Source organism: Astyanax mexicanus, chromosome 12 (genome assembly GCF_023375975.1).
Source record: "Astyanax mexicanus isolate ESR-SI-001 chromosome 12, AstMex3_surface, whole genome shotgun sequence".
In the NCBI taxonomy this organism is placed as follows: Eukaryota; Metazoa; Chordata; class Actinopteri; order Characiformes; family Acestrorhamphidae; genus Astyanax; species Astyanax mexicanus.
In genome coordinates, this window is record NC_064419.1 from 30,216,978 (window position 1) to 30,232,893 (window position 15,916).

At 36.3% G+C, this 15,916-nt stretch overlaps 1 protein-coding gene across 4 annotated transcripts in view; it reads right to left on the reverse strand.

Annotated features, from left to right (window-relative positions):
- Positions 1 to 349: 349 nt before the first annotated feature.
- Positions 350 to 15,916, reverse strand: part of kcnip3a (Kv channel interacting protein 3a, calsenilin) — an 80,116-nt gene continuing 64,549 nt past the window's right edge. For 2 of the 4 annotated variants that reach the window (XM_007229357.3, XM_007229359.3), the window contains 7 exons: positions 4,093 to 4,217; positions 3,709 to 3,778; positions 3,521 to 3,591; positions 3,247 to 3,354; positions 2,889 to 2,993; positions 2,726 to 2,788; positions 350 to 809 (listed from right to left, as the gene is read on the reverse strand). In XM_007229357.3, coding sequence (XP_007229419.3) covers positions 762 to 809; positions 2,726 to 2,788; positions 2,889 to 2,993; positions 3,247 to 3,354; positions 3,521 to 3,591; positions 3,709 to 3,778; positions 4,093 to 4,217 — 590 coding nt within the window. In that variant the 3' untranslated portion in view covers positions 350 to 761. Of the gene's footprint in view, positions 810 to 2,725; positions 2,789 to 2,888; positions 2,994 to 3,246; positions 3,355 to 3,520; positions 3,592 to 3,708; positions 3,779 to 4,092; positions 4,218 to 6,126; positions 6,760 to 15,916 lie in introns of those variants that run through there. The other 2 variants (XM_049485965.1, XM_049485964.1) reach the window with 2 other exon arrangements.

A 15,916-nucleotide genomic window follows, 5' to 3' on the forward strand; every position in this document is an offset into this window, starting at 1 on the left:
CGATATCTACACTATCTCAGCGCTTGTTAACAAAAGAACAAACAGTGAGCCAACACATCACTCTAGATGGCCTGTTCACCTTCAGTGCAGAACTTGTAATTGATATGTTACACTACTTTTGTTACGCCACACATACAGCTCTGTGTCGTCTACGTGACGTCTCTGGAAGAATCTACTGGCCCACGAAAGGAAGAAATTGTACAACGTGTTTGTCATTCTCAGTGCAAGCAAACCACGTAAATTCACACACTTTTTGGATGAGCATGCTTAACTTCAGTGTGTCGTTTTTTTTTTTTTGTGTCTTGTCTTTTTTTTTGGTGAGGATTTCTCCATCCTTGTGCTTCTTCTTCTTCTTCTTCTTCTTCTTCAAGTCTTTGATAGCCCCCTCCTGAATGTTCCTTGAACAACCAAGACAATCCATAGGTTCAGACTGGGGCTTATATGTCAGATGAGCAGGAAGATGGTCGGTCAAGGCCGACCCAGGCAGGCTGGTGGCGTGGAGGTTCGCAAAAGGGCAGAGGTCAGCTCCACCAGCTCGTCCACAAAGTTCATTGTGCTGTGCAGTAAAAACAGGACCCCCCCATCCACCCCACCACCCCCCACCCTTACTAACCCTGGTGTGCTACTCTACACGCTCTATTGGAGTGCAGCTGGCTGGAGTGCAAGGCTCTATGCTAGTCAGATGGGCTAATCTGCTGTGTGCTGGAGAGGTGGGAGGTGTGGAGAGGTTGGAGTTTGGAGGAGTGTTCGGTTCAGTTGAACTAGATCACGTTCTCAAAGAGTTGCATGGAGCTCATGATGTTTTCGTCCTGAGATGAATAAAGAGAGAGAAGCTTGTGTCAACTGAAATGACATTGAAACATACACTGAGATACCCAGTTTCAAGAATTTTCTATCAGTTATCTTTGTTGTTCGACATTTTATCAGAAACACGTACAGTACAGTGCATGTAAGTGCATGTAAGTGCAAATTGTAGGGTTACAGTTACTGAGTGTGACAGACTACAGTGATTAGACTAGGGGCACTATCGTACACCCTGCAAAATCTTACACCCCGTCAACAGTCTATTTTCCCACCTTGCTCACCTGACGTCAGATTTTGGTGTGCTGTTTCCATAATTTGAAAGTAAAATGGTCTCAGTTAGTCAGTGTTGCAAACCCATCTTTTAACTCAACAATAAACAGAATAAAGAAAAAATAACATTGCTCTTCCCTTAAATAAGATTTATTCTTTATTCTGTTTATTGTTGAGTTAAAAGTCAGGTTTGTGCTCTGCAGTGGGATTCTGATGACTGACTGTTGTCTAGATTCATTTCAGTCAGTGGTGCACCTGTGTTTTCCACCGCCAAAAATGTACTTGGACGCCCCTCACTTCCAGACCACCACACCCATCAGTGTAGATTTATTCCTAAACTCTGACGCTACTTCAATGGCGGGAACGCAAGGCATGAAAATAGACTATTAACGGAGTTTAAGCAAATTAGCAAATAGCATTCTGAGTGTACATTCAGGTGTTGAATTCAGCTGTAAACTTGGGATTTCTGATAAACTGACCAAAAACAACTTATATTTGTGATATTTAAAGCTGATGTCCGTAAGTTTTGAGATTTGGTTTTGGATTGGGGGCCCTCTATGATGAGAATAGGCAATTGCACCGAGCATGCGGAAGAATCATTTTAAGCGGGTGTACTAATACTGCATATTAGTTTAAAATATTTTTAATTCAGATACATATTGTGATTTTTCATTTAAGGTAAAAGCGTTTGTAATACAGGTTAATGTAAATAAATTGCAGTGTGAAATTGTATTCTATGTTGTAAAGCATATTTTGTACATTTTGGATGAAATTCTGTCACAGCGAAATGCAGTTTGATAGCTTTCTTTGATGAGCAATCATGTGAGAATAATAAACATTTGCCTTCACTAAGCATGTGTAAAGTGCCAATAGACAGTTAGACTGTAGCTATTTATTTTGTTTGCAATAATCATATTATATGTATTAGTATCTATTTTATTATATAATTTTTTTTCTTTCTTTATTTGTTTATATATAAAATTACAATGTTAATTATATTAATATGTTCTGTATTTGCACGTTCAGAATTATAGGAAAGCTCTGTAGCCACTAGAAGGCGAGTTAGACCTAGTGTGTATCTGTATGTGTGAGGGAGAGGGAGTGTCTACACTCTGTCTATCCTGCGGCTAAGTGTACCCTCCCGTAGTCTCCCCCGCTTGTGTTATAGCTCTTTCCTATTAAACCCTTTCTGCTCACAGTACTCTCTCGTTACCATTCAAACACCAGTCCAATATTAATCCCGGGTTTTAGCGCAGATTCTTCTTTGTTTTTACTAATAAAAAATTAGCTACAGAGGTCTGAGTTTCCCCCACTGTAGTCTCCATAGAAAACAGTGGGAGGTGGAGCGAAAAATGCTTCGCATCACTGCAGTGTGAACGTAGCGTAAAACTGAGCAGTTTTCTCTTTTAGAGGCTGAACTTGTGACGTAAGTACGTAAAGACGTGTGACGTGGCCCGAGACCCCAGTTTACAGAATAAATACATTAGGCTTAGCAGGGATGGTCGTTCCAGCACACTGATACCATTAAACACAATATTTTATCCATTCTTCACTCAGAAATGCTTCTGCTTTCAATTTAGAAACAAAATAATACAGACTGCTGCTTTAATTAAAAATGTATTGAAATTCAACTGCTCCACACTTTTCATACCTTCTGACACGTCTCAATAAACTCCTCGATTGTGACCACACCATCTCGATTTCTGTCCATTTTCTGCAGGAGAAAAGAACATTACCACAATATGAAGCAGTGTTTTTGTGTGTGAGTATGATAGTGTATACTGCCTGTGAGTGTCTGTTAGACATTATATTACCTGGAAGAACTTTTCCACATGTTCAGACGGCGCTTCATCTCTTACACTGGGGTAAGTGTACCGACCCATCATATCATAGATAGACTTCATGATCATCAACATTTCCTGCACACACAGACACACACACACACACACACACATACAGAAAATTGCTGTATCAAGTAATATATATGACTTAAGAAGCTTTTAGCCACCCATTGCATGCTGCTTTGCAAAGTGCTTGAAAGCAATTTGTCTTCAGCATTCTTCACAAATCCCTGAGAAGGTAAGATTAGAGCCAGGTTTCTGGCTCATATTAATAATGCAACAGAGGAGAAACCTAAAAAAAGACTAGAAACATAATAAAGAATAAAAATACCTCTTTGGTGATGTATCCATCTTTATTGATATCATAAAGGTTGAAGGCCCAGTTGAGTTTTTCTGTAACGGAGCCCCTCAGGAGAACAGAAAGACCAATCACAAAGTCCTGCCAGACAAAAAAAAACTATTTGTCAGATTAAACAAAAAATATTATCTGACCCAACACAAAAAAGTCTAAAGATCTATTTCACTCCCATAGAACCAACATCATCCAAAAATATGGAAAACAAATAAAGTTCATGTTTAAATCAAACAACTTAAGACCAACTCACCTCAAAGCGAATGGACCCGTTTCTGTCCAGATCAAATGCATTGAACAGGAAGTGGGCATAAGTAGTGGCATCTGAAAACCAGACAACATAAACTCATAAATAATGTAATGTGTTTTCTAGCTTTGAAAACAGAAGCTTAATCGACTGATTGAATAAACTTGAGGAGGATGAAATGAGGTCTTCATTACCTCCTTGGGGGAAAAATTGAGAGTAGATTGTCTTGAAAGTTTCCTCATCGACCAGCCCACTGGGGCATTCCTGAAATGGAAAGAAAAAGAGGGACTCATTAAAAGTCTAATTAGACTGACAGCAGCACTGCTCCCTGTCCTACATCTCCATTTGCTCTGAATTACAGCCATGCTAGCCCATAATACTCACAAACCATGCTCACTCCTAGTACTCGCAATACTCCCAAACCATGCTCACTCTCAGTACTCATGTACACTACACACAATACTACCAAACCCAGCCCACTCAGAGTACTCACAATACTTACTCTCAAAGTAAACCCACTCACTTTACTACACCACTTGTAAAGCCCTTATTTCCCACCGTTTCCCACAGATTCTCACATTTTTAAAGCCCCTGTAGAGGGACTGCAGCTCCTTTTTGGTGAACTTTGTCTGAGCCTGCAGCTGCTCCAGGCCCTCTGGCTGATGCCGGACGGTGGATAGCTCCAGGTCACTGTCGCTGCTGTCTATGGAGAGAAAGAGCAACGGACGACAGCAAAAGAAGAGGGAGGGAATGGGGAGGGCAGGAGGGAGGGCAGGGAGAGGGGTGAGTTAATGGGATGCAGGTTAAAATGAGAGGATTGGGTAAACGAGCAGGTGGTAACGAAGGAGGCAGGAGAGGAGAGGAGGGGGAGTGAGATTGAGAGAGAGTTAGCACAACAGTAGAAAAAGAGTGGCAGAGAGAGGTGGAAACTTGACAGAAAGGGGAGTGCTTTCTTCGTTTGTGTGAATGGTTCATGGTAAATTGGCTAAGTAAGGTTAATATAAAGATGCTAAGTTTGTGTTCTGAAAAGTAAATTTACTTAGAACTGTGTTTTATTATGTAATGGAGCTTTAGAGCAGCCCTACAGTCTAATTGCTGCCATTAAATGTGAGGCGATCTTACAGTAAAGTTCAAATGTGTGTTTTAGGAGAACATTTATCGTAACTAAATTGAGTTAACTCAAAAAAATGCTTAGTAATTAGTTATACATTATAATGTGGGGTCTTACAAGGTAACAAATTGAGCTTAATCAGGTAACTGATCTGCCTTAACCAATCACGTTGTGAAAGAAAGAACTGAAGCACACTGAAAACAACTAAACAAAGAAGAATGGTACAGAGAGGACAAGGAAAAACCTAAAAACTGGAAAACCAGCTGGGCTGATTTTCACTGTGCTTATACTCACCATCTTTTTACATAATTTGTATGTAAATACACATAACACACACACCCACACATAAACACACACATACACAAATACATATACAAAACATAAAGTGAAAGAGGAAGGGATAGATGAGGATGACAGAGAGATAGAAAGAGAGAGTGAAAAGAGGGAAAAAAAAAGAGAAAAATGAAAAGTTGCCCAAAAAGTCAGTAAAAATAGAAATATAATAATAATAAGAAGTAATGGTCAGGAATGTTTAGGACCTTTTAAGTCATAAAAAATATTAGAAACCGTTGTTGTCATTTTATTTATACACTTATTTTCAAATATTCCAGCTTGGAACGCCGGGATCATCAAAGTAGCAGGATTACAGTAGGAGAGTAGGAGGCAACATGGTAATAACATACAGTATCATACGGTATTATACTAGTTACACTGACTTCCACTGGAAGTTAAGAAGTTGGATATACAAAGCTTTTGCGTTACAGCAATAATCAGTATTGTGATTATTATTAAAAACACTCAGTCTACTTGATTCACCCCTGTTAGAATCACATAGAAAACAGCATAATTCAGTTTCACAATTCACTCATTTGTGGGTGCATGGGATATAAGAGTTGGGTCTCCTGCAATGAGGATGTGTTGATATCTGTCAGTATTAATATAATAATCAATAAAATATACTGATATCCTATGACTATTGGCATGTCAGTGTAGTGGATAAATTTTGTACAGCAGTAATAAACATATTACAATCAGTTAAAGGTAGTTAAATATAAGTTAAAATTAATTCAAATTTTGTGAATATAACTGTTTTTATGGGTAGTATTAGGATAACTAACAAAGAGTGTGGTTAAGCGTTTTTTGTCTTATTTAAAACACATTTTATATTTTGATGAATAGTAAATAAGTATAGTAAGGTAGATATAGTATGGTAAAGTATATAGTGTAATATAATAAAGTACAATACATGCTACAGTTTTTAATTGCTGTGTTTGTGTCTATTTTAAAAAAGTGTTATTAAATATCATGATTCATCTTCAAGTACTGCTATATTAAATATTTGCCCTATCCGATCAATATTACTTAACTGAACTCTAAAGGTCCCTCAAAGACTAATCAAAGCACTCTTCTGGTTCCTCACAGATTAATACAAGCAATCTCAGGGTCCCTTATTGACTAATCAAAGCAACCTAAGGGGCTTTTAAAGTCCAATCTCTCTCACCTGTCTCAGTTATGTCTATAAGTCCGAGTAAATGCATGAGTTTGAGGAACATAAACACCAGGCAGACAATGCCCACCGTCTGTAAGCCCTCTGTTTCCCATCTTACACTCATCCTCTCTCCTCAACCTTACTTTAATCTTCTCCTCAGCTTCAGGTTCACAATGAACTCCTCCACCTCACTCCTTCCTCTGACTGGGTCTAGCATGAATCATCTGCCACCATAAAGATCAGCCGATGACCATTAGGTGGTTAAAAGGGCTGTAAATCCTGAGAAGTTTGAAATAATCCCACCAAAAAGAAGGCTGACTTCTATTTCTGAACAATCCAACCTCCAACAAACACTTCTCTCAAAGTAGAAAAACAAAACCATGAAGTCTTTGTGAGCCACCAAAATTCTCTTTCTCCAAGAAATCAAAAATTAAATCAGTTGAATTGTGCTGGCGTTTATCCTGAAACGGATCCAAAATAATCCCGATAACAGGGATCTTTCGCGTCCTCGTTCATCTTTCTCGTCTTCCTTCCTTCCAACTCTTTTCCTCTGTGATCTAATTAACCTTTCGCTCTGCCATCAGTTGGAGAAAACCTCCCAGGAAATTCCAGCCTATCTACACACACTGTCAAAGTACAGCTTTGTGACAGACGCCCAGGGAACAGGTTTGTCCCAGTTAAACTGGAAATCAAACATCATGATGTGCCTCACATATATATATATATATATATATATATATATATATATATATATATATATATATATATATATATATATATTATATTATATTTCTGTAGTTTCTTTGATTTGACCAAATTAAAAACCTCTGGAATACAATCAAGAGGAAGATGGATGATCAAAAGCCATCAAACCAAGCTGAACTGCTTGAATTTTTGTACCAGGAGTGACATAAAGTTATCCAAAAGCAGTGTGTAAGACTGGTGGAGGAGAACATGCCAAGATGCATGAAAACTGTGATTAAAAACCAGGGTTATTCCACCAAATATTGATTTCTGAACTCTTAAAACTTGTGAACTTGTTTACTTCGCATTATTTTTGTTATTTCAGCCGTTTCTCATTTTCTGCCAATAAATGCTCTAAATGACAATATTTTTATTTAAAATTTGGGAGAAATGTTGTCCATAGTTTATAGAATAAAACCTAGTCAGTAAATACCTATTACTAGCTTCTTCTGGAGCTATATATATATATATATATATATATATATATATATATATATATATATATATATATATATATATTCACCAATATATTTTTTAATGTAATCTGAAAAGAAGGTTCTAACAAAAAGTTTAATGTCAGATGTTTTTTAATTGTAGAATTGTCATTGTAAAGTGAAAAAAAAATCTTTATAAAAACTGTAATTCTTTATTTCTAAAAGCAGCACTGTGCAAATGACCTGAATTGGTATTTCTTGCTTCTGGGCATTATCTACAGTTGGGAAGTGTAATTCACCTGTGTGCCACCTCTAAAGGACACGCATTACACATGCATTTATGGACGAGCTAAGAGCTACAGAAGAGGCAATTGAAGTGAAAGAAGCATATGTACTAAAGCAGTAGAATGATGTTAGTGGATTTTACACAAACATGACTTACTCAGTATTATACATACAAGTTTTTGCAAGAACTATCCTGCCTGCCCCTCTTAAAGTTCCATAGCGCAGTAGCAGCGTTCTGGCCAGGTGTGGAAATGATGGACAGGCCAAATGTAATTATTACAGTCAGTGGAGCATCCACTCCACTGAAACTACTGTTTTAAGGTTCAAAATTGAAACATGATCATGCTTTAACTTGCTTTAAATTCCTTACATATACCATAAATATACCACAACTGAATTAAATCATGCCACACATTTCACACACTATTTAGTCTGTAAGGAAAATACAATCTACAAACTCTAAACAGACTTTAACCTAGATAATTCAGTTGCTGATTAAACAAAACCTTTATTACGATGTGCTGAAAAACACAACAGAAATAACAACTTTTATCCCACCATTTAGTCAATTATACACTTAAGTGCAATTGTTCTAAATCTGTCTCTGCTTTCTTGCAATTTCTTTTCATCCACTGACTGTTTTTCTTGTGAGGCCATCTGCAGAACCTGCATATCCATTATCCTTCTATTGGCAGCTTAGCTACATCCAGACATCCCCTGAGAATGGCGACACCAAATACCACTTTCTTAACACACACACACATGCACACTTCAACCTGCTAGTGCATGATGATGTCAACAACAATCTTTAAATGTTTATAGGTGGAAAACGTGAAATGAAATCCTTATATGAAACGAGTTAATTAATCAAAGCCCTAAACCAAGACCAAGGTCAATAAAGGTCAGTTTGAGGTGAACTGTAAAGATGTGCATAGTCTCTGACTGGGTTAGTATATGTGTTGTTACTGGGACAGAGTCGAGCCTATATGTATTTATGAAATAATCCCCAGGTCGGTGCATTCTCTGCTACAAATGGTCAGCAAACTCTTAAGTTCTAAAGCTCTAAAAATATCTTCAATAATGTACTTCCCTCTAGTGGAACAAAGCGGAAGTGACTGGATGTGTTTTACTACTACTACTAGTACTACTAGAATTCATCTAGGGCTCCAACAGTACTCAATGCATCCACAAATACCCAGACACTAATGTTTATATGATGCATAAAAAGGGCAAAATCCACTAGAAACATGTACAGCCCAATTTTAGCAATCTGTAGCACAGCGGTCAAGTGTTCATTTGGCAATTGACAAGATTTAGGGCATGTCAGAGTGTCTTTGATATCGTAAGAGCACAAAATATGCATGCATGGCTTGAAATGCACAAAAGGCATGTAATACTCTTAATCAATCATGGGTGTGTTTGGGGTGTAACATGAAAATAAATGAAAATAAAATAATCCATGTGAAACAATCAGTGTGTCACTTGTCATTCTCTTTAAGAGCCAGATGTGCTCTGACTTGGGCACATTTTTATCTTCATAGTACGGTGCTTTGTGAGTCTCAGCAGAAGATACTGACTTGCGCTTTCACTAAAGCAAAGGCGTGCAAACTCAAATAAAATATCCCAAATAATATCCTTATTATTAGAAAAGAAGACTGGAAAAGACAAGAAAACACGTTGTGCAAACAGGTACAGGCTACATATTAGTGATTGAAGATGCTTCTTCAGAGTATCATAAGGGTTCTTCCATCATTGCAAGACAAATAACTAATTTCTATGTCCTGTAAGCATTTTTCTTAAAATGCACTGGGGCAAAGTTTCTCAAAAGATTTTTTGCAGCCTTAAAAACTCTTGAAACTCTTTATAGCACCTTTATGTTTAGTAGTAGTGTATAATGTGAAAGGAACAAAGATCTCCTTTTGCACTGTTTCTGAGCTCAGCACAGAGATGATAAGCTGTGCTTTTATCAGACATGATGGTAGAGAGTTATTCTAAGCCAAGAGTTTTAGCTGAAGCCGCAGTCAGCAGTTTACCTCTCATCTAATGGCCCAAGAGTTCGGTAACCACATCAATTAGCACACACACTCACACATTTAGTAGCACCTACTGGAATGGAAACGTGTTTGGTGGCATGGTGCTAAGCAATGAATAATTGATAGGGATGCACAATAATCTCGCATCTCTGGTGTTGGTATCAGCCGATAAGTTCTGTTAAAACGATCATCATTGGGTAGATGTTCAGATTTACTGACATTTTAACTGATATGTGGTGATGATGTAACTCCAGAAGCGCAGAGTGTTCAGGTGTAGCTGGACCACTGCAGTGAACTGTATGCAGTTTGTTTAAGTAATTTAAGGCATTTGTTTCTGTCATTTGCTCTCAGAGAAGAGGGTGAGTTATGCAGAAGTGGACTCAGTGGACCAGTGGTTTGGAAAAACAGTACAAATGATTAGAACCCCATGGACATGCTGAATTGCACACTTTTTAAGACTAATTTCCCCCATGACTGATATTACCACTGCACTTTGCCCCACTTTCAGAGGACCGTCCCTCACCACTGGTTTACTTGTTCTTATTTAAAAAAAAAAAAAAAAAAAACAGTTAACAAAAAAGGTTTTTCAGAAAAGTGTTGAGCAAAGTGGTTCTATATAGTCAAATATCTCAAACTGTGATCTGTATGTCCATTAATGGTGGTACACAAAGCATATTAAGGTGATATGCCGTAAAATGTTTAACTTTATAATAAGCCCACACTTATGTACTTTATTCCTCACAACTACAATTCAGGAATTATTAATATCATAGTTAAATAATTGCATTATTGTTAATTATAGCCCTGTCGGAAGTCCTATTAGTTTCTGTATTAGGAGTAAACGCATAATAGCTGTATAATTAACCTCGGGTTCAATAGGGATGCCATATAGACATTGTAGTTTACAACACTATCCTATCAGTCTCACACTCCTGTTATATTCTTCTATCTCTGGCATTTCTGATATGTCTCAGCATACATACACACTGCATTTACCAGTAACAACAAACAATCTTACTTTATTTTGGTGTAAAATCTGTTCTGTGCATGAAGCTTGTATGATGTAACAGCCTACTCTTCCACAACTGACTAGATGCAGCACAGCAAAGTGGCAAGTGTACCCTAAGGATTACTAACTATATTAACTGGTTATTAAAGCTGTCTATATATCTGGATATTTTGGCTGGGCATAGATTACTGTTATCTCTTGTAGCCTTCTGATATTGTTTGTTAACCAACCACAGCTTTATTAAAAGGGCTAAACGTAATGCTGCACAATCAGATGTACAAAATGTAAATTTTTGCTATTACAAGCACTGTAAGCCTGGATAAATTGAATTTACTTACATAATTTAAGGGAATTTGTTTACTGAAACCATAACTTGACCATGAGGTAACCATAAGTTATTCAGACTAAAATGTTTAGTTATTATGAGTTATTAGTATTTTTAAAGGAATTCAAGTTTTTGCGTTATATTAACCTATCTATATTTCGGACATCTATATTTTCACAGTTATATACACTGTCTGGCACAAAAAAGTTCACACTCTAATATTTTGTTTGACCGCCTTTAGATTTGGATTGGATTTGAGTACAGCCAACACAGAACAAGCAGCTCAGAAAATTATGCTGGCTCTTACAGCCTACAATATAGAGACCAGGCAGTTAATAATAATATATGGTATACAAGCTTATCTGTAGTTAAAGCCAACAGAAAAAGTGATCATTGGAAATGTTATGAGTTGATTTAATAGGTGGCCACATTAAAAATAGTTGAGTATTGTTAGGAAATATCACATTTTATGTAAATGAGACTTCAAACAAACTGTTTAAACAAACTGTAGGAATACAGTGTTTTTGAACATGGCTTAAAATACATGTAAAAAGTCCTGCAATCTTAAATACTGCCATTTGTCAATATTTGCACGGGGCAGGGCAGTTGTAAGCTCTTGTGTATAAAATGTAATAAATACACACACACTGCCATTAGGCCAATGGAGAGAAGTGTATGGTGAAGAACCGCAGTTGGAGAGGAGTGGGAGCCGCTGTAAGAGCAACACACTGCGGTGCGATCGATGATTTTTGGGATGGGAAGAGTATGAGTAGAGAGGTGGGTATACCCACTAAGGGACTGGACTGTAGGAAATGCAGAGGCCGGACTGGGGCTGACATCATTTCTGGGTGTGGCGAGTGTGAGTGTAGGTGAGTGTGTGTATGTGTGTGATTGTCTGTATGTGTGTAAAAGGTATTTTGGGGAATGGACAGTGTCCTTCAGAACCCGCTACTGAAGCCAGCCATATTTAGGTGGCCGTAAAATAAACCCAGTCAATACTACATGCATAATGAATGAAGTGTAATGCTAGACTTGTTTTTTTGGCTCAATGAGAGAAGTGAGAGAGAGAAAGAGAGAGAGAAAGAGAGAGAAAGAGAAAGAGAGAGGTAGAGAAAGTGATACCGTGATAAAGAAGGCTCTACAACTGCAATGTTTCAGTGCAGGAAGGTGGGGCCCTTTAAGCAATAGAGTGCAGTGATTCATATACTAACACTAATAACATTCTTTAAAAAGAACTGTTTAATGCACAGAGTGAATGATACTATCCTGGATATTTTATATTCAGAGTCACTATAACTCACAATAGAAAAGTAAACAATAAGTTATCACATTACAAAACTGTAGAGTAAGCACAGCATGTTCCCATTTCCTGGATGTTTAGGTACAACATTTCTGTTTCTGTCAATAACTGGAACAACAGTAGATGAACTGATATCCAAAAGGCTTTACGAAAAATATAAAACATTATTTTCACAATTTAAAGCAAGACCAATGTATTATTTCAGTTTTTTAAAAAATATATATTTGGGCAACCCAAGAGTTTTTATTTCTTAGTAACATTTGCCAAGGTCTTGCACCTTAATTAACTTGTTATGGCTGTAAACAAAAAAATGTGGAAAAAATGGTGGAAAAGCGATGCTCATTGCTATCTTACTTACTGTCAACAGTTTATTTTCATGTCTTGCATCTGTGTCATTTAAATGGTGACTAAGCTTATGAATATATCTAGGCTGATGGTCATGGTGGTATGGAAGTGAGGTGTGTTCAGGTAAATTTCTTGCGTATTGCTATCTTGGCAACGAAAACCACAGGTGTGCCACTAACCAATTTGAACCCTGACAACAGTTAACCGTCAGGCATTCATTGCTGTGTAAAATGCAAGAAAACCCAACTTTTACATTAACAGTAGCAGAATACTAATTAAAATGATGTAAAAAGAAAAAAACATGTAAAACACTTCCACAGCTTTTTGTTAACGCAATATGTGCAACATGTGAGCAAACAGTATAACAGCTAGAAGATGAGGATTATTTAAACACAAGAATAATTTGCTGCCATTAGTCCTGGTACCACAGTCTGTTTTCAATAAAGCACAAACTGATAAATCCAAGCATACTCTGGTTAAGAGTTAATGAGCCAAAATCCAGACGCACTATGTCTATATAGATGTCTATACCTTACTACCATCTAAAAAATTTGAGTATGTTGTTTACATGTATACTTGAATAATCTAATTTTGATGGATTTTTGAGTGCATGTCAACACACTTATCATTAAGAAATGCCTTTGCGTTTCATAAACATTCCAGAAATATTATATTTGATCCCACAAACTTTATTAAAATAATAGATGCCCAAAAGCAGGATAAGGCTATTGGAAAATAGATAGATTGGAACTGCACAGTTAACTAAAGTATTTCATCAGTTTAGTAAATAAGAGAATATTTATAATCACCATAAATAGTGTGGGCAAAATTGATGTCTAGAAGCCCAAGAAATCCTTCAGAGAGAATTGCTCATAGCCAGAATTGACAGCCAGGCAAATAATTAAAATATTTGCCTGAATGTAAAAGACCTTCAGAAAGATTTAGCAGATTTAGCAGAGTGGTGGTGCGCTGTTGTATTATGCAGTGACATCTGCGCAAATATGACCTTCGCAGAAAAATCTATCCTGCATCCTCACCACAAAAATCAATAGCAGAGGATTTCAAAGTAACGGGTAAACAAAAACAAAAAAAACATGGACTAATTGGGCTAAGGTATAGTATACTTTGAAGACAAAAATAATCTAGTGCAAATTTTACACAAAATCTTTCAGAACCAAACATTACAACCTCTGTTAAACTATTTAAGATGAGAATAGAATGGTTTCTACAGAAAGATAAGAATGCAAAACAAAACACAAACTTTACAGTATATTCCATCCAGAGGAGCATGTTAAAGGTGTTCAATGGCCCTCACAGATCTGTGACTAGACCTTTAAAGCAATACAGCAAAACAATGCAGCAATGTGACAATCGTCCAAACAAGAACCAAAAGATGCTTACCTGCTACAAAAATCTTGGGTACTAAGTACTGATCATTTAAGGCACCCACACTTTCCATTCCTGTTTTTTTTTTTTTTTTTTTTTTAGGTTTTGCCTTTTTGAAAATGCTTTTTTTATTTGAGGTATAGACATATTTAAAAAAAAATTATACAAGATGTCCATATTTGTAATATCACACCTGCTATGAAGTTTACCACCTGTAAGTGATATAATCCCAAAAAATGTATATGCACCACATTAAAGTACAGTCTTGTGAAGATTATGTCATACAAAATAAAAAAGCAACCTGAAGACTATAGGGTAAGTGTACCCATTAAGCCCACCAATATCTAAGTTTTGCAATTTTTTCTAGATATTGACATAATTTGTAAGTGACATAATTTGTTAAAGGGCAAGGTTTACCTCTCATTTGAATATTTATTAATTAGTTAATGTACATTTCAAAATACAAAATTAAGAAATTTTAGGGAAAACGTCAAAAGTCTGGCGTGGGCTTAATTGGTACCATAGTACCATTTAAGCCCATGTGTGTTCCAAATAAGCCCATAACATAATTTATTGATCAAATAAACTTTTTTAATAATTTGTTTTAAAGTAAATAGCAATATATTTTATCAGTAACAGTGAAAATGTTTTTTTAAAACCCCTTTTAAACATAATCGTCATCTGAACAAATAACATTGAACATGACAAACAGTGTAGTACACAACATGGAACAATGAATCATTTCATTTTGTTTCTGTTTTAGTCTAATAAAAAAGGTTGTACATGAAAAACAGTTTAGAAGCAGAATTGTCTAAAAATCTCCAATATAGCCTTATTAACATTCTAACCCATTTTTACCTATTTTATCTGAGCTTCTTTCATGCAATTCAATGAGTAGATTTGATCATTTTAAGTTTTTTTTTATATGAAGTCTCCACCTCAATGTGGTTGCTCAGGTAGAACGGGCAAGATCCATTTCCCTTATTAGAAGCTCGAACCAGTGGTTCAGTATGTCATCATTGGCTGAGGCCTCCCATCTAGCCACAGAAAACTGTTCCAATTTGTGAATCGTAAGCTCAGGATGATCTCACATGAAACGTTTAAACCATTTGCATCCTGGCCTTGATAATCCTCAACTCTGACCTTGGCCTTCACTCTTTCCCTCAAAGATTTTCTGTCTACGCCACATTGTTTTGCTAACACAGACATCTATCTATCCATCTATCTATCTATCTATCTATCTATCTATCCATCTATCCATCTATCTATCTATCTATCTATCTATCTATCTATCTATCTATCTATCTATCTAGTAAAGTAGATCAGTAATTAAAAATCACACAGTGAACTGTTTCTTTTGAACAGAAAATGTATTTAACTTGTACTAGAGGAAATTCCCTATTGAAATATATGAGGTGGGCTTAAATGGAGCATACTGGGCTTAAATGGTTCCGCAGAAAAGAACGCTAAAAAAAGACAACGATTTCCTTTCAAAATCTAAGATATGCTCACAAATCCATGCACGAAGCTTAAATATAGTTTGCATCAAACATTACAGCAGTTACTACTATCCCCACATTCAGAAATATAATGTTTTTGTTATTGAATATTAACATGTGCTTGCTGCAGTTTGCATGCATTTTGATGGGATGTACCATTTAAGCCCACCTGTAAAAAAAGCTAATTTATTAAATTAATCGGCTTCACAGAACAAATTATGATGCATTTATCTAAATATCAATGTTAAATGTATAACAAAATGCTTACTATTTGTAGCTGACAACCTTAATTATTGTGGAAGTGTAGCATTAACAGGGCTAGGGGTGTTAGCATTAGTATCAGCTATGTTTGCTAGCTCATAAACTCATATTTCCATTTGAAGGGAAATAGTATAATTAGGCAAAATACTATTTATTTACATATCAAAATTGGTACATTTAG